Below are 26703 nucleotides of genomic sequence, written 5' to 3' on the forward strand. Positions count from 1 at the left end.
TTCCTGGTGGGAAATAGCGGCTGGGTGAGATGGTGGGACATTGACGAGGTTATCTCAGTGCCGAATCCGCAGTTCGATGGCCGGACTTCAGCAGTGCGGGCACCTGCGCTAGCTCAGTCGCCAAGCGGGGAGATGGAATGCTTTCAGCACAGGCTGAAAAGATTGCTGTGCAGCCGTTCCGTTTGTTATTGCTTTGGCCTGAAAATGGTTATAATAGTGTTTCTTTATTTAAAAAGCAAATTATTCCAATTGTCGTTGCTGTTCTCCAATTTCTACCTGCTGCTCGGCAGCACACGACGATTCTTATTTTCTTGTTGTTTGTTTGGAGTTTTTAACAAGGGCTTGGTGGGTTTCCAGCCCTGGGACGCAGCCGAACGCCTAGCTTTTGTCGCTGCGTAAAGGCCTATTTAAACACGATGCTGCCGGCAGTGCAGTCGCTTCCCTGGGTGACTTTGCATGGGCTCGGCATCTCATTTTGAATGTGCTGCAATGCATACAAAGTAGCTGCATGAGCTTGGTGTGCATGCCAGAGATCCGTAGCCTGGTGGGTATTGTACTGGCATGCTAACCGAGCATTCCTAGCTGCTTTGCGTGGGTTACAGTGGACTCGAAACGAGGTGCCCAGTCCATGACAAATGGCACTGGGAAAGGGTTTGCATAACCAGAATCACGCTTAAATCGGCCCTGTCCTGTCCCAGTTGGTATGGTGCAGTCCTAAGCCGAGTTAAACCCTTCTAAGCTCATTGGCTTCAATGGATTTAGAAGGCTGCTACTCTGGACACTTTCGCACACACTGAATAATGCACTTTCAATCCACTTCCAAGGCACTTTGCAACTGGTTTTTACTGTGTGAAAATCGCTAAAGTGCATCGAAGGTCCCAGCACCTCTGCCCTCAGTCCCGCCCACCTAAGATTCTTCCTGAATGCTCCAGCCCAGCTTTGTCCCTTGGAGGCATTCTCCTATCAGTTATGATAGCCAATTGGAATCTCCATGGTCAGAAATGATAACAACATATGAATACCAGACAGGGAGGACAAACAGCAGGAGAATGCTATTGCATACAGGTCCTTGCAAACTTTCCTGGGGTCTGTGCCCTCACTCCTGCCCTGCTCCTGATCCACTTTATAGAAGGTGAATGAATTATTTTCTTCCAGAACATTTGGAGTAGACACATGGAAAGACTGCAGACTGTGCTTCTGTTATGCTTTATTATTGCACCTTGGCCAATTGATTCATATTATACTTGCTGTTATGCTTATATGATTATTATATACTTGCTATTTTGCTTGTGCATTTATTTTCAGTCAGTGGTGTGTTCTTTGCTGTTCCTTGTACTGTACACTGGCTCCCCCTCTTGTTTTTGGCAACCTCCAGGTGGTAGCTGGAGATCTCCAGGCTACAGAGATCAGTTGCCCTGGAGAAAATGGCAGCGTGGAGGGTGGACTCTGTGGAGTTACACCTCACTGAAGTCTCTCCCCTCCCCAAACCCCATCCTCCCCAGACTCTACCCCCCCCCAAATCTCCAGGAATGTCAAAACCTCCAGCTCGCAACCATAGCGGTACTGTCAGACAGCTGCTTCAGCTGGTCGCCTAGACTGCAGTTCCCAGAGTGGCCACTTGTGGGATGGCGCTGTGGCTTCTTTTGGACTCAGGCTTGCCTGAAGGGATGGCGGCCCTTGGATCGCACTGGGCCCTGGCTCCCCCTGTGACCTGAGTCTGAGACCCCAGCGCCTCCCCTACCTGAACTTTGAACTGGTACTATCCGAGGGGGGGGGAATGATATACCACTTAATTCTGCTTAAAACTGGACACATGAAGCTGCCTTTTACCGAATCAGATCTCTGGTTCGGCAAAGTCAGTATTGTCTACTCAGACTGGCAGTGGCTGTCCAGGGTGTCACACAGAGGTCTTACACATCAACTGCTACCCAGTCCTTTTAAATGGAAATGCTGGGGATTGAACCTGGGACCTTCTGCATGCAAAGCAGATGCTCTGCCACTGAGCCACAGCCCCTCCACAGTTAATTAAGTGGACCTTGTATAGAAATATTGATTCCTATAGACCCCTGCCTCCCCCCTTGGAATGTCTTCTGATACCTTGCTTTCCTGTTGCCAGCCAGATGGCTGACCATCTGGTCAATTGCCTGCCATATAACCACACATTCTTCACACTCTAGATGGAAGAGCTAGACCTGATGGCACCTGGCTGTGCCTACATGTCAGGAGTCACGTAAAGCATAGAGGAGTGGTTAGAGTTTGGGAGGGCACATGACCCGGGTGTGTCCTTCAGAGCTCTGACCATTCAGAAGTTATCCCCCATCCACTGCCATGACAACCCAAAAGTTGGACACCCCCTGTCTACCCGTGATTGGCTAATGGCCATGGCTAGTCATGATTAGATTGGGGTTCTTAATTGTCTGACCCTTGGAGGAGAGTCAGATTTTTCTCTTGCTCTCTCTACTGTTGAATTGCACCTGGAAAATGCTGTCCCGGGCAGAACAAAGGACTCCTTTGTGAGCTGACCATGTGCTTGCAAGGATGGAACTATTGTTTCTCAAGATACTGGGACTCTTCCAATGGACAATATTGAACTCTTGGACGCTACCTGATGTTGGTAAATATGCTTCTTACTGTGTAGTTAAGGCAAAACTTGCCTAGGCTGTTCTTTTGAATCCTCTTAGTCTGATTGCAAGTTCTCTACTGAATAAACCCTTATTCTTGTTTATAAATAGTGTCTGTTTTGATGTGTAACTGGACTTCAAACTGAATCCTTCAGTCTAAACCGCTGACCAATTGTGCTACCGTGTAAGAGTAACTGTGCAGCTCTGGACAGAGTTGCTAATGTGTAAAACCCACATGCCAACTGAGATTCTGGGGATCTCTAATCTCAGGTTGGTGAGGGGTTAAGCTTAGAGGTTCCTGGTGGCTATTGTGTTTAAATCCAGAGAGCCTATCTCTCTGGGTGATTGAGTAATGTATTGTGCCAGTGTAGAATTCTTTCCCCCATCCCTGGACTGGCCTGGGGGGCAGAAATCTATACAGACCTAATGTGTGGTGCCCTTTCCAAGCAGAGGTCAGCGACATCGGTGTAGAGCAGATTCTCATGATGTGTCAAGTCGACACACTGCTACCCGCTCTTTGGCCATGGCACCAACATGGTAGAACTCCATCCCATGGATAACCATTTGTTTCCTTCCATCACTATTTTCCACCAGTGGATGAAGACATTTTTGTTATGCCCAGGGTTCCCTCGGCAACCCCTTCTTCCCATCCTATGTTTTCAACGCTGGCTCGTGTTTTTATATATGTATATTACTCTTGGTTGTAACTGGTTTTACGATTGTTCTATATATGGGTCCCCAGCAGGGAGATGCCCGTTGAAACCTTTCTGAGTGCCTGCCAAGTGTTTTTAGAAAGTGGGTGAGGCTCTTTCAGAGCAGGGCTTCTGATTAGCCACTGAAGATCTGATTGGCTATGTGGATTAAAATAGCAACATTTCAGTGGCAGTTCCCACCGCAGTGTTTGTTTTCTTCTCTCTTATGCCTCGTTCCCAGTGTATTTTTAATTACCCTTCTTCTCCCCTGCACTTGGCCTTCCAGTTTGGTGCAGTGGTTAAGTGTGCGGACTCTAATCTGGGAGAACCGGGTTTGATTCCCCACTCCTCCACTTGCAGCTGCTGGATGACCTTGTTGAAGCCATCGTTCTGTCAGAGCTGTTCTTGAAAGAGCTCTCTCAGCCCTGCCTACCTCACTGGGTGTCTGTTGTGGGGAGGGAAAGGGAAAGGAGTTTATAAGCTGCTCTGACTCTGAGTGAAGGGTGGGGTATAAATCCAATCTCCTCCTCCTCTTCTCTCTCTCTCTCTGTGGCACCGCCTCCTGTGACAGTCATTTCACGTTTGGCTCCACCTTCTGTGTCGGCCATTTTGTCGGCCATTTTGTCGGCCCACCACACAGTGTCAGAATCCCAAAGGTGCCCATGGGCTCAAAAAGGCTGGAGACCCTGTTTCTATCATTCTGTTTTTAATTGTTAGCTGTGGGCAGAAAGGTGGAATATAAATTTTGTCAATAAATAAATTATGATGCCACTGGTTTGCTCACCATTCTAATGATCCCTTCCCGTTCCTCCAGCACGGATGCTCCTCCCTCTGAGATCATGCAAATCAGTTTTGAGATTGAAGAACTTAGCGACCTGCCAGAGACCCAGCTTATTACGTGGCAAGTGGAATATCCCGGAGGTAGAACATCTGACCTCGGTATCTCCAAGATCTACATAAGCCAGAAGGAGTTGGTCGGTGTTCTTCCATTGGCTATGGTAAGACAAGCTCTTTGCTATCTGAACTTGGAATGTTCTTGGCGGACAAACGTTTTGATTCTATTTGGAGGCATGTTGAGTTGGAATTTTCTGGAACTATACCGGCCGTAATTTGAACTGTGCAGGACATAATTTTGAAAGGACATGATACCGGCTTCAAAAGGGAATTAGATAAGCATATGGAGCAGAGGTCCATCAGTGGCTATTAGCCACAAGGTATAGATAGGAACTCTTGGTCTGGTAAAAGTGATGCTCTGTCATCTTGGTGCTTGGGGGGGTCAACAGTGGGAGGGCTTCTAATGTCCTGGCCCCACTGGTGGACCTCCTGATGGCACTGGTATTTCTGGCCACTGTGTGATACAGAGTGTTGGACTGGATGGGCCTTTGGCCTGATCCAACATTGGCATCTCTTATGTTCTTATGTTACATATGGCTGCCAGCTCTGGGTTGGGAAATACCTGGAGATTTGGGGGGTGGAGCCCGGGGAGGGTGGGGTTTGGGGAGGTGAGGGGCCTCAGTGGGGTACAGTGCCAAGGAGTCCATCCTCCAAAGCAGCCATTTTCTCCAGGGGAAGTGATCTTGGTTTTCTGGAGATCAGTGAGATCTCCAGGTGTTACCTGGAGTTTGGCAACCCTCACCTTGCTAAGCAAAGCAGGCCTGAGCCTGATCAGTGCCTGGGTGGGACCTTTCATGGGCTCCCCATTTAAATTGCCTTGAGTTCCTTGACAGAAAGGTGGGATATCATACAACTCTCAGCCTCAAGGATGTTCGGAGAGACTCAGCTTCAAGAGTCGGACCTTCCTCTCTGTTCTCCTGAATCTGTCTATTGACTTCTCCTGTATTCAAGCTGGTGTTCAGAACTGGCCTTGATGGGCCAAGGCTCCGGTTCAGTACGAGGCAGCTTCATGTTCCACGTGCCCAGCTCATCTAATAGTGGTTTGGAGGATCGAGTCAAATTACTAACGTATGAATGTCCACAAACGTCTGTTAGCCTACAAAAAATGTATGGGAGTCTGCTCAGCTTACACATGTTTAGGTTACTCATTTGTGGCCAAAGCCAGTCCTGCCTGGTTGCCTGGAAGTGATCTTTACTTGCTGCAGGTGACTAGGTTGGTGGAAGCCCGATGATCATCAAAATAGACATGATTAGTGTTACATCCTCAGTCAAAGGAGGGCTCCATGGCACTGGCCAGTCTTTTTTTTAATAGGAATCCACTGGTTCAGCAGAGAAGCTGAGAAACCTTTTTCTGGATGGGCAGATCCTTAGCTGAATGTTTCTGTATTCTGGCAAGGGGGGGGGAATTGCTGCTTATCGAAAGCTATCCCCTCAAGTAGAAAAGTAGGCTAGAGCCATTCCCTTGGCTGCTACATTTCTATGTTCAGGGATTTTTAGAAAATTTTTCTTTAAGTTTGATGGGGGACAGTCTAGCAATAGATTAACTGCACTATCTTAATTGCGCGGACTCTAATCTGGGAGAACCTGGTTTGATTCCCCACTCCTCCACTTGCACCTGCTGGATGACCTTGGACAAGCCATAGTTCTGGCACACATGTTCTTAAAAAAGAGCAGTTTCCGTCAGAGCTCTCTCAGCCCCATCTACCTCACAGGGTGCCTGTTGTGGGGAGGGGAAAGGAAAGGAGTTTGTAAGCCACTCTGAGACTCCTTTGGGTAGTGAAGGGCAGGGTATAAATCCAATCTCCTCCTCCTCCTCCTCCTCCTCTTCTTCTTCTTCTGAACTAGGTCCTGGGAAATCCATGAAAGGCATTAGGAATCACAGTAATGGGTTTAAATTACAAGCGGAAAGGTACCAGTTAGATATTATGATTTTTTTTTTTAAACCATAAGATAGTTCAGGAATGGAATGGTCTGCCTAGAGAGGTGGTGAGTTCCCCCTCATTGGCAGTCTTCAAGCAACAGCTGGACAATCACTTGTGAGGGATGCTTTAGGCTGATCATGCACAGAGAAGGAGGTTGGAGTAGAGGGCCTGTATAGCCCCTTCCAACTCTGACTCTATGGCCGCGTTCAGACTGGCAGTTTGGCCCGACAGGCAAACGTTTGAGGAGCATTTCAGTAGCGGCTTAAAGGGGCGGGTTCACACAGCCACATGTTTCAGGCGTCCCTCAGCTGTACTCAAGCCGTCTTGTGCCGCTTCCCACCCGAGTTTAAAAGATACCTGGTGGAAGTGGTAGCAAACCGTGTATACAGCCCGTTGAGTCCGGTTCCCTGAATGTGAACGCAAGCGCTGCTAAGGCGGGAACAACCCGCAGTCATTGATGATAGGAACCAGCTGTGTCCGCGGGCAGGTGCCTTTGGTGCCTGCGCGATCCTGCCCTATTTGCCACTGTGCCCATGCACCCATGTGCCCATGCGCATAGGCGCATACAGCCCAGCATGGAAACAGCCACTAACAGGATGGCCCAACAGTGTGAACGCTCCCTTGTGCTTCCTCCACGGTATCCTCACGCTTCATTCACTGCAGTGTGAACGGGAATACCGCAAACAAGCCGTTCCAGGTCTGTTCCGGGTTTTCTTTGCCACGACTCCCTAGCGCTTTAAATTGCCAGTCTGAACTCGGCCTATGTTTTCGCTGGGAGGCATTGAGATGAAGAGCAGACAGCGGGAAAACAGGACACATTGCTCTACTAAGCAGATTCGGAGAGATGGGAAACCCCTGTTATAAAGTCAAACACGCCTTCCGCTTTGGGCTGTAATCTGGGAGAAATGAAGGCATTACAAATGGGCCGTGTCCTTTGGCCTCGGACTCATTCGAGAAGACAACGGGGCATTCCTCGTCCCCCTAGGAAACGATGCCTTGTGTGTGAGTTTTTTTTTCTCTACCCCAAATTACTGTTCTGGTGGAAGGAGGTCTATAATCTTCCCCAAGGTTTTAGCAGTTCAGAGTTTGCTCCGAGACCCATTTATTAGAAAATATTGACACATGTTATTAGTTAGCCCTCAAAGAGGGAGGGGAAAGATATATGCAAAAAATCAATCTTTGAGTGTTTAGGGAGGGGGGAAAGAATAGAAGCTGTGTGGTTGCCTAGTGACGGGCAGTTAATTATGGTGCCATTAGTCAAGGTTGGAGAAGGGCTTGTGCACTTCACGGAGCTGATAAGGGCCATTACTGTAATTTACCAACTTTAGAGCTACTTGGATGTTGCCTTGGTGCTTTATGATACCAAACGCTATTGTGTCTTTCTTTTATTGCTATCCTTTTTAAAAATATTTTTTCTTCTTTGAAAAAAAAACCCCACTCCTGTTTCCTCATGAGTCAGATTACATAATACACCTGAAATCCATTCAGGACCTGCAGAATTCCACCTGACATTCAGATGTCAGGAGGTGCCAAGGCTAGAACCGGAAACCTTGGGATCTATGGTCCCGTTCACACGCGGCGATTTGGTCCGGGAGCGGGCCAGTTCGGGGCCGGATCAAACCGGCGCGATCACACCACCACATCTGGGAAGCGTCCTGCTTCCGCACCTGAACTGGCCCAAACCCGGGAAGAACCGCCGCAAAATGAACCACCTACCTTGGGTGGTTCAATAGGACGCGGCGCGACAAGCTGGCGTTTGATTGCGCCGGCACAACCCCGGGCCGGAGCCGAACTGCGCATGCTCGGACATGCGCAGTTCGGCCGGCCCCCGGGTAGGGCGTGTTTTCTCCCCGGCGTTTGATCGCGCCGGGGAGAAAAGGCGGCGCGGCCGGGGGATCCGTGGGATCCCGCCGCGCCGTGTCAACATTGGCGCGGCTTTTAAAAGCCGCGCCTTCAAGCGCCTTTTCCCCTGCGTGTGGCAGGGGCCTATGTTTTGTTAATTTGCTGTACCCAGCCAAGCAGGGCTGCAAAAAGGAAGGGTTTCCTGAAGTGTTCCCTCTAAGCTGAGTTAGTGTGAGCTAGCTCACAGTTCTTTAGCCTCCGGCTCACACATTTTTATCTTAGTTCAGGAAGGAGGGCTCCAGAGCAAACTAATGTATGCAGTAGCCAAATCGCTGGCTCACAACTTTAATGCCAGTAGCTCACAAAATAGAATTTTTGCTCACAAAAATCCACAGCTTAGAGGGAGCATTGGTTCCCTGGGCTATAAGGTAAAGGTAAAGGTTTCCCTTGCTCAAAAGCCAGTCAAATCCAACTCTAGGGGGGAGTGCTCATCTCCGTTTCCAAGCCGAAGAGCCAGCACTGTCCAAAGATGTTTCTGTGGTCATGTGGCCGGCATGACTAAACGCCAAGGCACACAGAACGCTGTTACCTTCCTACCGAAGTGGTACCTATTATCTACTTGCAATTTCTTGCTTTCGAACTGCTAGGTTGGCAGGAGCTGGGGCCAGAGACGGACGCTCACTCCATCATGCCGCACTAGGGTCTCGAACTACCGACCTTCTGTCCAACACTCTGTCACACAGTGGCCAAAAATACCAGGTGCCATCAGGAGGTCCATCAGTTGGGCCAGGACACTAGAAGCTCTCCCACTGTTGCCCTCCCCAGGAACCAAAAATACAGACCATCACTTGCCCCAGAGTTCCTATCTATACCTTGTGGCTAATAGCCACTGATGGACCTCTGCTCCATATGTTTATCCAATTACCTCTTGAAGCCGTCCATGCTTGTAGCTGCCACCACCTCCTGTGGCAATGAATAGTGGTGGATACAAGCATAGACAGCTTTGAGAGGTGATTGGATGAACATATGGCCTGATCTAACATGACTTCCCTTGTGTTCTTATTTCTGGGGAAGAGATGCTCTGTGTTCTTGGGGCTTGGGCAGCAACAGTGGGAGGGTTTTTGGGGTTCTGGCCCCACCAGTGGACCTCCTGATGGCCCCTGGGTTTTGGCCCCTGTGTGACACAGATTGTTGGACTGGATGGGCCTTGGGCCTGATCCAGCATGACTTTTCTTATGTTCTTATGTTCTGAGGTGGTCGAGACAGTTGGGAGTCTTGCAAGCAAGTCCTATGAGAGAGGTTGAAGGAACTTAGTAGGTTGAGACTGGAGCAGAAAAGATGGAAGTGAGACAGGATCCCATTCTTCAAATACTTGAAGGGTTCTTGCATGGAAGAGTGCAAAAACTCATTCTCTGTTCTTTGGAGTACAGGACTAGATATGATGGGCCTAAGTCAGGAGTCCCCAACATGGTGCCCACGGGCTCCGTGGCTCCCACTGACACCTTTCCTGGTGCTCTCCAAGTGCTTTTAGAAAGTAGATGGGGTTTTTGCCCAGCACGGCTTCTGATTGTGATTGTGCAGATTAAAAGCATACAAAGATGTTAACTACACTATTCTGTGATGAAATAGTAAAAGAGAACAGGAACAAGTGTAGTTAAGAGACTCATTAATAACAAATTGCCAAAAGGCTAAAGACCAGAAAGGAATGTATACAAAGTGGTAACAATAGAAAAGTACAGAATGGAAACCATAAACAACTTGTGCATCCATACACTCCACTAGAAAAGTACAACGTATGAACACTGGAGAACTAAATACAACGTTGTGTCCGGATGTTTGATTACAACGTTTCAGAGTTCATCCTTCATCAGGGTGTTCCCTTTAAGCTGGAAGCTTGAAGCTACTGGAGCTGATTACTTGTTGGAGATTGGCATCAGATTTTGTGATGAATTATTACTGTTCCCAATGCATACAAAAGTATGATAACCATAACAGTTTAAAGGGAACACCCTGATGAAGGATGAACTCTGAAACATTGTCATCAAACATCCAGACACAACGTCGTATTTATATAATAGTTCTCCATTGTTCATACTTAGTACTTTTCTGGTGCAGTGTATTGATGCAGAAGTTGTCCATGGTTTGCATTCTGTACTTTTCTGTTGTTACCACTTTGTATACATTACTTTCTACTAAATGTTCTTTAGCCTTTTGGCAAGTTGTTATTAGTGAGTCTCCTAACTACACTTGTTCATGTGCAGATTAAAAGGCATCCTATTAAACAGAGCTTCTACCTGAACTGTTGAAGAAATACTATTAGAGTTATATGTAGCTTCACTCCCTGACATTTATGTGGTTAGAGCTGCCTCCTGGGGCAGCCATTTTGTGATTTGCCCTACCTCCTGCAACCACCATTTTGTGACAATACCATTCGAGAAAGTTCTACCCCATCTTGCACTGACACTTTGTTGTACTGTATTATTTTATTGTTTTAGACTGTTTTATCTGTTTTAAATCTGGCACTTGTGCCTCGTTGTTAGCTGCCCTGAGCATTCGGGGAGGGCAGGATATAAATCCAATAAATAAATAAATAAATAAATAAACTGTGCCCACCACTATATGTCAGAATTCCGAAGGCTCAAAAAGGTTGGGGATCCCTGGCCTAAGTTATAGGAGGGTGGATTTCAGATGAACTTCAAGAGAAAATTAGAAACAGTGAGAGCAATTTGACAATGTGTCCAGTTTGGGGGTGGTGTGGGCTATCAGTTGCAGGAGGTCTGCAAGCAAAGACTGGGCAGCCATCTGCCTGTAGCTTTGTGTTTCCAAGGGATGGACCCCTTCCACGTCTGTGATTCTAGGAAAGGCCCTCCTGGTTGGTTGGAGCAGCGGGTGAAATCTGCTGAGGATGCTGTGTAACCCACTCCCCCTGGGGGCTAATCGAAACACATGACCATGCGACCAGCAAAACTCAGGGATTTTATTGAACCCCTGATGAGCAGCTGTGTACCACCGTGTTTAGCTTGGCGGGTCAATCATTGTGTAAGCTTGTTTTTTTCCTGCTATTTCATTTTCTCGTGCAAAACTGCCACTCGGTTGATCTTCTGCTCCCCACACTGCCCCCCCTGCCCACCACTCCTTTCCCGTGTTCACATCCACGTCTGTCTTCTTACCTGCGGATTATTCCGATTCCAAAGGTGAAACCAGATGGCAGCGACTCTGATGTTCCGGCTCTTGACTGATCCTGTCCAAAATAATTGGCCGGTGATAAAACTTGACACCGGAGCATTTAGGAGTGAATAAACACAGAGAGGTGGAGGACGTTCAGGTCAAATTTACTGTCTGCAAAGGAATGTTCTGTTCAGATAAATCACTTCCAGCCACTGGAGGTAGGGCTGAATTATGACGGTGGCCCACTTTGAACATTCAGGACAAATGGTTTATCTTTCTGAATTGGAGGGCGTCTTGGCATGGCCTTTGGTACATTCTCTGGCTGTTTCTCTGCAAGTTTTGCCAATGTCTGTGCCACTGATGGGAGGGTCTGGTCCCATAAAATTCCTGTTGAAATACATATAGTTCTTCTCCGGATTTCTGCCCAGGTTTTGGGGTTCACTTTACTATATTGTGTGGTCTAAATAGTTTTAGAATTGTTTTAATCTAATTTATATGTTATGTTTTATTGTAAACTATGTGTTGACTTTATGTAAGCCACCCTGAGCCAGACTTGGCTGGGAGGGCGAGGTAGAAATCCAATCAATCAATCAATCAATCAAATCAAATATATCTTGTCTCCTTTATGTAGTGGAACTGCCTGCCTGCAGAATCCTCCATTGTTCCAGGGGTCGTTTAGTAGAAAAAGAGCTAGGGGAACTCATTAGCATATGCCACACACCCTGACATCACCGGAAGTGTGTCATAAGGCCACACCCCCTGACATCACCAGAAGTATGTCATAAGGTCACACACCCCGCCCCCAACAGTCCCGTCCGCCGCCGCCGGCCTTGCAGCTCCACTGCCGAGCCCCATGAGGGGCCCGGCGGTAGACCTGCAAGGCTGGCAGGAGTGCAAGGAAGCCCCGCAAAGGCCCTCCCTGGCCCTAGGCAGGCAGGGGTGGGGAGAGGCAGGTTCCATTTTGCACAGAGCACAACTGGCGATAGCTTTCAGTTCACTCGTCCCTACTCTCTTTCCATGTTACAGATGTGCACACCACTGGAACAGAGCGGAGGAGCTCATCTTGATAAGGTGGTCTCAAGGTTTTCTTTAGGCGGCCATTTACCAGTGCACAGATTCACATGTATTTTATTTATTTTATTTTACTATTTGCTTTATTTACATCCCACCTTTCTCCCCAGTGGGGACCCAAAGTGGCTTTACATTCTTCTCCTCTCCTCCATTTTATCCTCACAGCAGTCCTGGGAGGTAGGTGAGGCTGAGTGTGTGTGGCTGGCCCAAGGTCACCCAGCAAGCTTTCATGGCAGAGTAGGGATTCAAACCTGGGTTTACCCAGGTCCTAGTCCAACACTTTAACCCAGGGGTCGTTTCGTAGAAAAAGAGCTAGGGGAACTCATTAGCATAACTCATTAGCATATGTCACAACCCCTGACATCACCGGAAGTGTGTCGTAAGGCCACACACCCCGCCCCCAACGGTCCCGGCCGCCGCCGGCGGCCTTGCAGCTCCACTGCCGAGACCCATGAGGGGCCCGGCGGTGGACCTGCAAGGCCGGTGGGAGTGCAAGGAAGCCCCGCAAAGGCCCTCCCTGGCCCCAGGCAGGCAGGGGTGGGGAGAGGCAGGGAGGAAGCAACTTACCCTCCCTCTTCTCCTGCCTCCTCCTGGCTGAATGAGGGCCGGAAGCGGGGCGGCCGGAAGCAGGGGGCGGGGCTTCGTCATGTGCCCCGCCCCCATACCTCACCCGGGGGAACTGCGATCCCCCACGCCCCCCCCCGAAATGACCTCTGCTTTAACCACTGCACCACTCTGGCACACTCATATGTGCATCCGTAGAACATAATTCAGAAACTTCATGATGGAATCATGCCTGTGATGGCATCAAAGTCACTGTTTTGTGTTGGTCGGCCAGTGGGAAGAAGAAGAAGAGAGGAGGAGGAGGAGGAGGAGGAGGAGGAGGAGATGAGGGGCGGAGTACTCCGCCCTTCACTACCCAAAGGAGTCTCAGAGCGGCTTACAAACTCCTTTCCCTTCCCCTCCCCACAACAGGCACCCTGTGAGGTAGGTGGGGCTGAGAGAACTCTACTTCCCCTCCCCACAACAGACACCCTGTGAGGTGGGCGGGGCTGAGAGCTCTGACACAAACTGCTCTTTTTCAAGGACAGCTGTGCCAGAGCTTGTGACTGACCCAAGGTCATCCAGCCAGGTGCAAGTGGAGGAGTGGGGAATCAAACCCGGTTCTCCCAGATTAGAGTCCGCGCACTTAACCACTATACCAAACTGGGACCTAGAGCAACAGGGTTGCCAGGTCCCCCATGGCCACTGGCAGGGGATGGGGAGGTAGAGTTGCCAGATCCAGGTTGGGAAACTCCTGGAGTTTTGGGGGTGGGGCCTGGGGAGGACAGGGACCTCGGTGGGGTACAAGGCCACAGAGTCCACCCTCCAAAATATCCATTTTCTCCAGGGGGAAGTGACCTCTGTAGTCTGGAGATGAGCAGTAATTCCAGGGAATCCCCAGGTCCCACCTGGAGGCTGGCATTCTTATAAAATAGGATGGGGGAAATCTATTAACCCCTTATCTATCTATGTTATCCTTCCTTTCCTAACTTTGGGGGATAATTCTTCAGTGGGGACAAGATTGGCCCATCGCACATGGCCCCAGGTGGCCTTGCTTCCCTTAACAGTCCTATGAGGACACCGAGCACAGCTCTCTTAAAGACCCTATAATGAACCGGTACATCCTTGTCATGCACAACACTCCAGTGGCAAGCCTTTGGCCAGGTGTGGTGTGAATCTTAGAATCACAGAATTGAATGGGTCCATAGAGGTCATCTAGTCCAACCTCCTGCTCAATGCAGGATCAGCCTAGAGCATCCCTGACAAGAGTTTGTCCAGCCACTGCTTAAAGAATACCAGTGAAGGGGAGCTCACTACCTCCCTAGGCAGCTGATTCCGCTGTTGCACAACTCTGACTGTCAAAAGGTTTTCCTAATATCCAGCCCCGGTACCTTTAAATCCATAATTGCGAGTCCTCTCCTCTGCTGCCCACAGGAACAGCTCCCTGCCCTCCTCTAAGCGAGGGCCCTTCAAATACTTCCAGAGAGCCATCCTGTCCCCCCTCGACCTCCTTTTCTCCAGAATGTACATCCCCAACTCCCTCAGCCTTTCCTCACAGGGCTTGGTCTCCAGGCCCCCGATCATCCTTGTCGTTCTCCTCTGCACCTGCTCCATTCTGTCCTCCACATCCTTCTAGCAAATCCTTAAGAAAGTAAGAATTCTACTGAATCAAACCAATGGCCCCATCCGGTCCAGCGTCCTGAAGCTGCCTGAGATAACCGTCCGATCCAACTGAGCATTATCTAAGTGGCAGCAGCTCGATGTGTTTTCCGGCCAAGAAGGGTCTTTCTCTCCCACCATCTGCTGCATGAGATCCCTTTTGTTTTTAGCCAGAAATGCCAGTCTTGGACTTCTTGCATGCCAAGCATGTGATCTGCCACTGAGCCATGCCTAGGGTTACAAACTTCCGGATAGGCCTGGAGATGTTCCAGAATTACAAGTGATTTCCAGACAACAGAGATCAGGTCCCCTGGAGAAAATGGCTGCTTTGGACGGTGGTTTCTATGGCATTATCTCTCACTGAGGTCCCTCCCCTCCTCAAGCCCCGCCCTCTCCAGGCTCCACCCCCCAAATATCCTGGAATTCCCCCACCGAGAATTGGCAGGCCTAGGCATGCCTGTTTCCACCTGCAGCCAGATAGATACTTTTGGATGTTCACTAGCGTGGGACTAAGCCGACAACTTCTCCTGTTCTTCCGCAGGAACTAAAATACCGAGGTACACTGCCTCTGAACCTGGAGGTTCTCAGAACTGTTGTTAGATACTTCCACCCAGGAATGTGTCTAATTACTTTTCAGAGCCATCTAAGGGGGTGGCTGTCATCACATCCAATCGCTGCCAAGTCCTTAATTTCTAGTTGTGCTAAGAATTACTTCCTCTGTCTGTTCCGCTGCCAATCAATTCCATTGAGCGATGGTCACCCGAGCGTTATTCCTATTTCATCCTTTCCCTGTCGAAAATCTCCCTGGGCTTCCCAACTGCCCGTGCCGCACAACTGGCCACAAAGCCCCTGATATCCTGGCACCGATGGCTCTTCTAACAATTCAGACTTGATCAATCCGCGTCGTTCCTTCCAGGGTAATTAAGTTTCCTGGCAAACGTGGCCAGCCCAGCTGCTTGTCCGGCCAAATTAAGAGCTTTCTCTCTTCCTACAGACAAGCAGAACTTTTGTTCTCTCAGTCTTTATCAGCTGAAATCCCTGTTTGGATTGATTTCGTTATATCCCCCCCCCCCTATTCTATGGCAGGGTTCTATTGATTAGACCCCCCCCCCTTCAGTGAATGCATCGGGGAGGTTTGCTTACACTACAGTCGACACAAATCGAAAGTTAACCTCATTACTAATTAAAGCAGCATTGGGTTGAGGATCCGAACCCCAATTAAGCCTGTGTGGAGCTGGCAATGAGGGGTGGGGATTCATTTAATAGAGACATAAAGGCTGTAATTTCAGCCTCTCCCCCGCCCCCTTCTCTGTGCCAGGGGTGTTTTGTTTGTCCAGTTATTATCCTGGCCCAACTGGGGGATGGAAGTAATAATGGGACGGGCTCCCAGTCTTTTTCTGGGCACAATTCAAAGCACCGATTCTTATCTTGAAGGCCCTAAATGGCTCTAGCGTTGCCATCTCCGGGCTGGGAAATTCCTAGAGATTTGGGGGTGGACCCTGGGGAGGGGAGGGACATCAGCATGGTGTAGTGTCACAGAGTCCACCCTTCCAAGCAGCCGTTTTCTCCAGGGGAACTGATCTTTGTAGTCTGGGGATCAGTTGCAATTCCAGGAGATCTCCAGGCCCTCAGTGATAGAGTTCGGTGTAGTGGCGGACTCTAATCTGCAGAACCGGGTTTGACTCCCCACTCCTTCACATGCAGTCAGCTAGGTGACCTTAGAATCATAGAACGTTAGAGTTGGAAAGGACCTTGCAGGTCATCTAGTCCAACCCCCTGCACTCTGGAGGAGCATAGCCGAAAGAGAGCCCTACAGCATACCCGAAAGATGGCCGTCCAGCCTCTGCTTGAAGACATCCAGCGAAGGAGCATCCACCACCTCCCGAGGTATTCCACTGCTCCACCACTCTTACAGTTAGGAAGTTTCTCTGGATATTTAGCCGGTAACGACTCCCTTGTCATTTCCACCCATTAGATCTAGTCTTGCAATCCGGAGCAAGAGAGAATCCGCTCCATCTTCTACATGACAGCCCTTCAAATACTTGAACACTGCCATCATGTCCCCTCTAAGCCTTCTCTTTCCCAGGCTAAACAGACCCAACTCTTTCAGCCTTTCCTCATAAGACTTGGATTCCAGCCCTCTCACCATCCTGGTTGCCCTCTTCTGGACACGCTCGAGCGTGTCAACATCCTTTCTAAAATGTGGTGCCCAAAACTGGACACAGGACTCCAGGGGTGGCCTGACCATAGCAGAATAGAGCTGAACTACCACCTCCCTTGATCTGGACACAATGCTTCTGTTAATGCATCCTAAGATTGCAGTAGCTTTCTTCACTGCCACATCGCACTGCAGGCTCATGTTTAGCTTGTGATCAACCAGAACACCCAGATCCCTTTCACATGTGCTGCTGTCAACCTTGGGTCTGTCACAAGTTCTCTGAGAACTGTTCTCTCAAGAGCAGTTTGTGTCAGAGTTCTCTCAGCCCCACCCACCTCACAGGGTGTCTGTTGTGGGGAGAGGAAGGGAAGGAGATTGTAAGCCGCTCTGAGACTCGGAGTGAAGGGCGGGATATAAATCCAGTCTCTTCTTCTTCTTCTTCTTCTTCTTCTTCTTCTTCTTCTTCTTCTTCTTCTTCTTCTTCTTCTTCTTCTTCTTCTTCTTCTTCTTCTTCTCAGCTCCATATTGGGAAATACCTGGATATTTTGGGGGTGGAGCCTGAAGAGGGTGGGGTTTGTGAAGGGGAGGGACCTCAGCAGGGTATAATGCCATAGAGCCCACCTTCCAAAATGGCCATTTTGTCCAGGTGAACTGATCTCTGTTGCCTGGAGATAATTTCTAATCCCAGATCTCCAACTACCACCTGGAGACTGGGCAACCCTACTTAGTGGGCATATGGCAACCCTAATTGTAAGCCACCTTGAGCAGGTCTCTGGAGGTGCAGCGTATACATTTTCCAAATAAACAATGAATGAAAATAATAGGGGCCTTTGAAAATAGGTCATATGTGTGTGCCCCCCCCCACTTTCCACTTTAGTGGCCCATTCAAAGTGGATCCCAGAAGGAGGAAGGGTCTAAAAGTGACTACTAACCATGATGACACAAGGGAACTTCCACAGCTAGAGGAAGTAAACCTTCGAATACAAGTGCTGGGAGGCAACATCTGAGGAATGCCTTGGTCTCTCTGGCCTGATTGTTGGCCTGCCAGGGCAGCTAGTTAGCCACTGTCTGAAAGACAAGACTGGACTAGAGGGGCCACTGGTCTGATCCAGTAGGCCTTTTTTTTAGGATAACTTTTTCTCCCTCTCCCAAAATAGTAGAACTTGAGGGCATCCAATGAAGCTGATGGGCAGTAGGTTCAGGACGGACAAAAGGAAACAGTTCTTTATACAGAGAGTGATTCAAATGTGGAATTCACTGCCGGAAGATGTAGTGATGGCTGCAGGCATAGGCAGGTTTAAGAGTGGGTTAGATAGATTCATAAATTATTTATTTATTTATTACTTTCGGCTTCTACCCCTCTCGAACCCCCTAGGGGGTCTCTGAGCGGCTTACAGTTACTCTGTTATCCCTGACTATGGCCACATCTGAATTGGGGTGGGGACTGCCCTACCAACACCCTGTAGATGGCGCTGTTGTTCTTCTTGATCTTAGTTCGGCATCTCGCCCCATTGCTGGCTCGACTCCCTCCAGCTTTCCTCCTTCTCCTCTTCGCTTGTCCTCGGCGTCGGCTACGGTCGGCGGCTCCATCCTGCTCCCGGTGCGCATTGGCGCAGCTTCGGCTCAGTCCATCATGGCTCCGCCCATGCCTGCGCCTCACGTTCTCCTTGCGTCACCTGGCTCCGCCCATCGCCGCCGACGTCTGGACTGCTACGATGTTTTCGCCCAGTCGCCATGCTTGCCGCCGATGCCGTTGTTCTCCACCTCGTCTCGCCTCCAGCGCTCCTCCAGACCCCCGGAAGGGGAAGGGTGCCCCCTGCCATCTAAGGCAGGTACCCAATTTGTCTACTCGCATCTTGATGTTAATTGTGCTTTCGAACCGCTGGGTGGGCGGGAGCTGGGACTAGGGCCAGGTGCTCACTCTGGCCACGGTGGATTTGAACAGCTGTAATGGCTGTTCGCAGATGTTACCAGCAGGCGGTTTAACCGCCTGTGCCACCGCTCCCTTGTAATTGTAATAAAGAATTGGTCTATCAGTGGTTACTAGCAATGCTCCCTCTAAGCTGTGGAGTCTTGTGAGCAAAAAATTCTGGCATTAAAGCTGTGAGCAAGTGTTTTGGCTGTTACATAGGTTAGTTTGCTCTGGAGCCCTCCTTCCTGAGCGAAGACAAAAATGTGTGAGCTGGGGGCTAAAAAATGTGAGCTAGCTCACACTAACTCAGCTTAGAGGGAACATTGGTTACTAGCCATGGTGACTAAAGGGAACCTCCATGTTCAGAGGCAGTAAAGCCTCTGAATAACAGAGCCAGATGGCAACACCAGGGGAAGGCCTTGGCCTCTGTGCCCTGTTGTTGGCTCTCCAAGGGAACTGGTGGGCCGCTGTGTGAGACAGGATGCTGGACTAGGTGGACCATTGCTCTGATTCAGCCGGGCTCTTCTTACACTCTTATGTTCTTCTAGCATACCAGGTCTGACACTATAGTGGAAGACCTTACACCCTCCTCCCACTCTCCCTGCCAAGGTTGGTTGTAGGAAATGGGTGGGAAAATTGGGGTCACGTCAGTTTTACCATAGGGTTCAGAGGGAATGCTAGGGCATCACGCCAACACGGTGACATCACTTCTTGTTGTTCCATGGGAGTGACTTTGTGCTATTGGTGTGATGTCATTTCCCCTGTCCCTGCCCCCTCCTTCTGCCACAGGTTGCCAGCCAATGGTTGGCAGCCCTACACTGTGACAAATAGTTACCCAAAGTAGGAAGTCTCCACTTAATTTGAGGGAATTAGCTTGAAGACAGAGTGAGAGGTGGGTAACTTAGATCTCCACTTATGTCTGCCAGGATTTGTCCCTATGAGAGCTCTCGAAGATAACCGGGCAGTTGTTCAACTGGTATGTTTTTTTATTAAGAACAGGATTTAAAAAATGAATACAATAAACATACACGAGAGCTAACTAACAAAGACTGGGAGGAAAGGGGAGAGATTTTTAGGGAAAGGTGATATTTACCAATCCTGAAGAGGTCCACGGAAGCAGCAAAGTTGAAGAGGAAATGGCAAGCATTTGGGAAGTGAGAGAGGATCCACACACAAATGGGATTGTGAGGAGTATCCAAGAAAACACACACACAGCTAGGGCAGCAGGGTGGCATATTTATAAGGCAAAACATATCCTGAGGCAGGTTGACTCACCGCCGGAGTACGATGAGCTGATGGTTCTACTGGACATAGACAAAGAGGTGTAAGAGGTTTGATGACCCTACAAGCACCAGACAGGAAGGCTAATCGGGAAGGTGAATAGACTTAAGCGTTGATAAATCACCACTTAATCAAGGGTAATGGTGAAGGGGAAGTCAGGCTTGGGTGTTGATGGGATTATGCTGAGTGAATAAATAGGTCCCGGGTGATCAATTTTCCTAAGTCATTGCATCTCCCCAGGGCAAAGAGGGGGTAGTAGCCAGCCAGCCACTCTGACTCCCGCCTTGAAGCTGATTTCCCAGGCTAATGCCTGGCTGGCATCCATCTTGGTCCATTTTGGCCCAAGCAGTGCCCTGTACTTAAGGTATTGGGGTGATATTAAAAGGGGTGTTTCCGGCTCTTTTAGCTCTAAACTGCCCATCAGCAGGATCAGGGGTCTGACTTAGGGTTGCCATTCCCCAGTTGGGAGTGGGGGATCCCCCAGTTTTTTGGGCTTCTGCCTGCCCCCGCCAGCTGGCCGGTGGGTAAAAATCCCACCCAAACAGCAACATCATGGAAATAAATGTGACGTGCTGACATCACACAGAAGTGATGTCAGCATGTCGGGGACGTTATGCAGCGATGCTCTGGTTTTTGAGCAAAACTCTATGATTTGAGGCTGATTTGACTATAGAGTTCTGCACAAAAACCAGAGCATCACCGCACAACATCGCTGACATGCTCAGAGGTCATTTCGGGGGGGATCGTGGGGGATCGCAGTTCCCCCGGGTGAGGTACGGGGGCGGGGCACATGACGAAGCCCCGCCCCCTGCTTCTGGCCGCCCCGCTTCCGGCCCTCATTCAGCCAGAAGGAGGCAGGAGAAGAGGGAGGGTAAGTTGCTTCCTCCCTGCCTCTCCCCACCCCTAGGGCCAGGTAGGGCCTTCGCGGGGCTTCCTTGCACTCCCGCCGGCCTTGCAGGTCCACCGCCGGGCCCCACATGGGGCTCGGCCGTGGAGCTGCAAGGCCGGCGGCGGCAGCCAGGACCATTGGGGGCAGGGTGTGTGGCCTTATGACACACTTCCGGTGATGTCAGGGGGTGTGGCCTTATGACACACTTCCAGTGATGTCAGGGGGTGTGGCATATGCTAATTAGTTATGCTAATGAGTTCCCCTAGCTCTTTTTCTACGAAACGACCCCTGGACATGCTGACATCCCTTCCACATGACGTCAGCATGTCACAGTGCTCTGCCCCACTCCTAGAAAGCTCTCTCCCACTCCCAGCCCCCACCGGCGTGGGATTTGGACATGGCAACTCTAGTCTGATTGCTAACACAATCAGACACACGGCCAGAGATGAACAGAATCACCTGTGGAGAGTGAAATGGGTGCTCTGGAGTGAAGGCCTTCAGCAGGGGGAGGCTGCATAGCACTGGTGATTCCAAACTCACCAGAGACTGGGAATATTTAGGTTAGAGGATTTGGGTGACACCCAAGACACATGGGACTCCAAGGTACAAAACGAACACTATATGCCATCTTACTGTGCCAGAGATCTGTGCTCATATAGTTCTGGAGCTGTGGTCCCAGGATTACTTGCTGATGTCCTCTGGGAAGGGTACCTAGGGTTGCCAGCTCTGGGGTGGGAAATACCTGGAGATTTGGGGGGAGGGGTGAAGCCTGGAGAGGGCGGGGCTTGGGGGAGGGGAGAGACATCCGGAGGATATAGTGGCATAGAATCCATCTTCCACAGCAGCCCTTTTCTTCATGGGAACTGATCTTAGTTGTCTGGAGAGCAATTGTAATGGCGGGAGATCTCCAGGTGCCGCCTGGGGGCTGGCAACCCCAAATACCCCATCCCCCCTTCAACAGCACTCAGAAGTTGGAGTGAGAATTGCTCTGATCCCCCACACACACGCAAGCCGCCCCCGCTCTCCAAAGTTTTGTTTGCTTCGCCGTTGTTAAGAGACGCTTGCAAAAAATCATATCCTAGCGAGTCAATTGAGTAAGCAAACACCGTGGGAAGCAAAGAATCTAAAAAGCTTTATCCCTCTGTGTACAAGTTAACCTTTAGCTGCTTAATGCTAGAAAGACATTTTCGCCCTAGGTGAATTATTACGCAACCGTCCAGCCGGAGGCTTACAGTAATTCTGATCATCTAGCAACGGGCAGTTGGGCTACCGAGATGCTGTTTCTTATTTATTTGTTTTTACCAAGCACAGTGTATTCGTAAGTTCTAGAACAGAGAAGCCACTTAAGGGAAGGATGGAAATGGAAGTAAGTAGATGCCAATGTTAACATATGCTTCTAAGAGTAGTTTTAAAAACACACACCACTTCTCCCCCCCTTTTATTGTTACGCTTGCTGTCGATGTGTTAGCTGCTGGTCCCTTCCCTGTAAAACATATTTTTTCTCTCAAACATTTCAGGAGCATTATGCATCCATTAGGAACGTTTTTACCCAAATAATCCTAGTGATTATCACACGGAAATGTGCACGCTCTACATAAAGCGTTGCAAAAGTGGGTTACCGGCTAGCTTTTCCCATTCTTTTAAAACGCACCTTATCATTCTGAGGTGTCAGGCTGCTTACGATGAGCTGGCATTTCTATGGCACCAGCTAAAAAGATCTGGCTGGATGTAACACGAGGGGTTGTCCCTGTTTCTTGCATCTGGAGAAACAACGGGGGGGGGGGGGGGGGGGGGGGAATCACAGAGCAGAGATGTGGTATTGAACACAAGCCGGCAGAGATGCCTCCACTCCTAGAGGCAGATGATGTTTGATCTTTGAGAAGATACAACAGTCTGAGACCACCCCTGCCCTACCTTCCCTGTTAAGTAGGGATCCTTTCGGAATTCTCCTGATGATTTCTTCCTGGATTTTGGAGTTCTGAGTTGCATTTCTGAAATGGATCCAATGCATGGGGGCCGGGGGGGGGGCTCTGAGGCAACTGCATTCTGTACTAAAGCATATCCAGTCCTCATTCTGGCCTCTCCTATAGATTATTAATACATCAGAGAGCCAGTTTGGTGTAGCGGTTAGGGTTAATCTGGGAGAACCAGGTTTGAGTCCCCACTCCTCCACATGCAGTGCTGGTCTGACCTTGGGACAGTCACAAGTTCTCTCAGAGCTGTTCTCTCACAGGCAGTTCTGGAAAGCGCTCTCTCAGCCCCACCTACCTCATAGGGTGTCTGTTGTGGACAGGGGAAGGGAAAGGAGATTGTAAGCCACTCTGAGACTCCTTCCGGTAGTGAAGGGCAGGGTATAAATCCAATCTCTTCTTCTTCTTCTTCTTCTTCTGATACCTACAACCCATTAAAAGGGATACAAGCTTTAAGTTAAAGACTGGTGGCAAGTGAGCTGTAGGCTCACTAAAGGTCTCTTATTTGGATAACCTGCTAGACTAAGGCTATACCTACATGTAGGGTTGCAAAGATATATCACGAAATATCTGGAGATTTTAGGGGTTTGGGGAGGTGTTAGAGAATGAAGATATTTTGCTTTATGAACTATATTTATTGCTACACACAATGGACTGTGCACACACACACAGAGGCTCAGAGAACTGTACATTCCAAGTCACCTGTTGTGATGCAACACATAGAAGGTGCCTGCACAAGCTTTACATGTGAATGAGGTTTCAGTTACACAGTTACCAGCCTGTTGAAGGAGCACACACCTCCATTGTTGTGAGCAGTAAGAAACAACAACTTGAGCAGAGACAGCCCCCATTGCTGAATTGTTTGTAGTCACGCACTCCACATCTCTGCTTTGTTTCTACATTGGCATTTCCTGCCAGATGGACCTTTCATGACCCGAGGAACGGGCCAAGCTTCCTCTGCACTTCAAGGAAGCATCCTGACACCAAGTTTTCACACTGGCCCAGATTCCATCCTTTGAGTTAGGTCTTAGGTTACAATATTGTCCAACTCTCTAGGTAGCCACCCCTCACTACACACAACCAATAGGATTGTTTTGGGGACGGACTAACAGGAAGGACTGTTAGTCCGTCCCTTGGACTGCAAGAAGATCAAATCAGTCCTTCCTAAAAGAAATCAACCCTGACTGTTCCCTGGAAGGCCAGATAATGAAACTGAAGCTCAAATACTTTGGCCACCCAATGAGAAGGGGGCACTCACTGGAGAAGACCCTGATGCGGGGAAAGATTGAAGGTCAAAGAAGACGGGGACGGCAAAGGATGAGATGGTTAGACAGTGTCATAGATGCAATGAACTTGAAGTCGAGCAAATTTCAGAGGACGGCGGAAAACCGGAAGGCCTGACGTGATCTGGTCCATGGGATCGCGAAGAGTTGGACTCGGCTGTGCGACTGAACAACAACAACAAACAGGAAGGTGGGCCAGGAGGTTGGCACCATCAACACCCACCTCCTGGGACCCCGATAAGAGAAGAGAACCAGTCACATTGTGTCTATCTATCTCTCTCTCTCTCTCTCTCTCTCTCTCTCTCTCTCTCTCTCTCTCTCTCTTTTTTCACTTATAAAAGGTAAAGACCATTCGCCTGGCCCTTCCTAGCTAGCATTCCCCGCAACAACCCCTGTCTGCTTTATACTCCCCTTTTGTCCAGCTTGCTATCCCCAAACCCTTGCCTCTACTTTGATCTCTTGATCTGCAGTCAAGAGACCCCCACACAGTCCTGCTAAGTTCTGATAGTGTGGATCCCTTTAGTTTTCCATTTCTTCCCCTCTATTCTTCATTGGAGCAACCAGGCTGCGAAGACAGATAAGTATCACCCATCATCACCCCCACCTGCTAATGCAAATGTGCTTATTTTAACACTGTATTTCTAAGGAACTTGATTAAACGTGTGAGCGCATCAGTATTGTTTGTATTTTCTTTAAGTAAAAGACATTCATTTTAATTAACAACACCAGCCTCGACTCCTTCTCTGGTAACCCTTGGTGGGAACAGGACCTTGGTATAGTTGGCAAGCACCCATTTATAAATTGCCAGTTGCTATAAAGAAAGCAATTCGGCTAGCAGAGGGGAGGGACTTAAGTGGGGTATAGTGCCACGGAGTACGCCTTACAAAGCAACCGTTTTCTCCAGGTGAATGGATCTCTGTCACCTGGAGATCAATTGTAATCCCAGGAGATCTCCAGACATCACCTGGAGGCTGGCAACCCTACTTATTTGTGAGGTAAATGGAGACCCCTGCATCTTAGATTTTTGATTTGACAGACAAGACATAGGTGGAGATGAACAACAACAGGGCTGTAGCCAGAAAATTTTGGGTGGTGAGACATTGGGAGATCTGGGGTGTGTGGGAGCAAGGGATAGAAAGGGAGAGACAGCGAGCCTGTTGGCAGGCAGGTGAAGAGAAGGGTCTTTCTTACCTGCCAGCACAACTCCCACAGTGGGCACGGGGCTTGGGCACGAGTGAGGGGGCACCGCCCCAAAATGCCCCACTGTGGCTATGGGCCTGACAGGGCTATTTTTGGGCAGGAACGCACAGGAACGGAGTTCCGGCTGGCTCCCGAGTTGGCCACACCCAGGAGGAACTCATTAGCATAATAGGCCACACCCAACAGCAGAAACTCATTAGGATTGGCTACATTAGGGGTGTGTGGCCTAACATGCAAAGGAGTTCCTGCTACAAAAAAGCCCTGGGTTTGGACAACAAAGAAGGTAAACAGAATAAGAAGCAAAAGGTGGGTGTGGCTGGATGACCACACTTCTGGTAACATGGGGGCGCGGCCTAATGTGCTAATGAGCTGTGCTGTCAGGGGTGTGGCCCAATATGCTAATGAGTTCCTGCTGTTGGGTGTGGCCTATTATGCTAATGAGTTCCTGCTGGGCTTTTTCTACAAAAAAAGCCCTGGGCCTGAACAACAAAGGTTTATTTAACAGAAAATACAGATAATAAGGTAAATCTGAATGTGTAGATAACTTAAATATATAAAGTAAAGCTGGCTCTCAGATAAAAGAAATAACCCCTGAGGTGAGATTTGATTCCCCTTTTCTCTGGACAGGTAACCTCGGGAGGTTCAAGGTTGCTCTTTTCTTTCACAGAGCACATTTCCACAGAACCAAAACTAGGGTTGTCAGGCCCCCGCGTTGTCATGGCAGGGGGACTGTGGGGTCAGGGGTGGGCGGGACTCATCGGGTGATGTCCCAACACGATGATGTCACCCAGAACTGACATCATTGCATCAGCGACGTTCCACACCACTCTCTGGGTTTTGGGCAAACATTCTGTTTCATTTTCTTCAAAGCCATAGAGTTTGCTCCAAAACCAGAGCGTCATGCACGATGTTACCAATGCGATGATGTCATTTCCAGGTGATGTCATCATGCTGGGGATGTCGCCCGATTACGTCCCTATTTGGGGGTGGGGTTTCCCCCATCAGCCAGCTGGCTGGTGGCGGATTGCAGTCCCCAAAAGCAGTGGAACCCCCACTGGGACCTGGGGTCTGGCAACCCTAAACTACACTCCCTTAAGAACATAAGAGAACATAAGAGAAGCCAAAGTTGGATCAGGCCAATGGCCCATCCAGTCCAACACGCTGATACACAGTGGCCAAAAATACCAGGTGCCATCAGGAGGTCCAGCAGTGGGGCCAGGACACTAGAAGCCCTCCCACTGTTGCCCCCCCAAGCACCAAGAATACAGAGTATCCCTTGCTCCAGAGTTCCTATCTATACCTTGTGGCTAATAGCCACTGATGGCCCCCTGTTCCATATGTTTATCCAGTTCCTTCTTGAAGCCGTCCATGCTTGTAGCTGCTACCACCTCCTGTGGCAGTGAATTTCACCCTTAACAGGATGCTTATTTTTACCACTAAAACAAGCTTTCTTCCCTAGGCCGACCCCCAAACCCTAACTTTAAAGCCAAATAGCAGTGCCTCTTAACAGAGCACAATTTTCTGCCTTTTCATAAAACAAGTGAAAACTTTTTAAAAACTGTGCTATTGCGGTATCAACAATGTAAATGAGGATTAAC

At 49.3% G+C, this 26703-nt stretch overlaps 1 protein-coding gene across 1 annotated transcript in view; it reads left to right on the forward strand.

Annotated features, from left to right (window-relative positions):
* Positions 1–4134: 4134 nt before the first annotated feature.
* LOC107123267 (transmembrane protein 132D-like) overlaps positions 4135–26703 on the forward strand; it is a 218406-nt gene continuing 195837 nt past the window's right edge. Inside the window, exon 1 of the mRNA XM_015426489.1 lies at positions 4135–4311. Within this exon, the coding sequence (XP_015281975.1) occupies positions 4153–4311 (159 nt within the window). The 5' untranslated portion in view covers positions 4135–4152. The remainder of the gene's footprint in view (positions 4312–26703) is intronic.

This window comes from Gekko japonicus, unplaced genomic scaffold, assembly GCF_001447785.1.
Source record: "Gekko japonicus isolate JY-2015 unplaced genomic scaffold, Gekko_japonicus_V1.1 scaffold1118, whole genome shotgun sequence".
Taxonomy (NCBI): Eukaryota; Metazoa; Chordata; class Lepidosauria; order Squamata; family Gekkonidae; genus Gekko; species Gekko japonicus.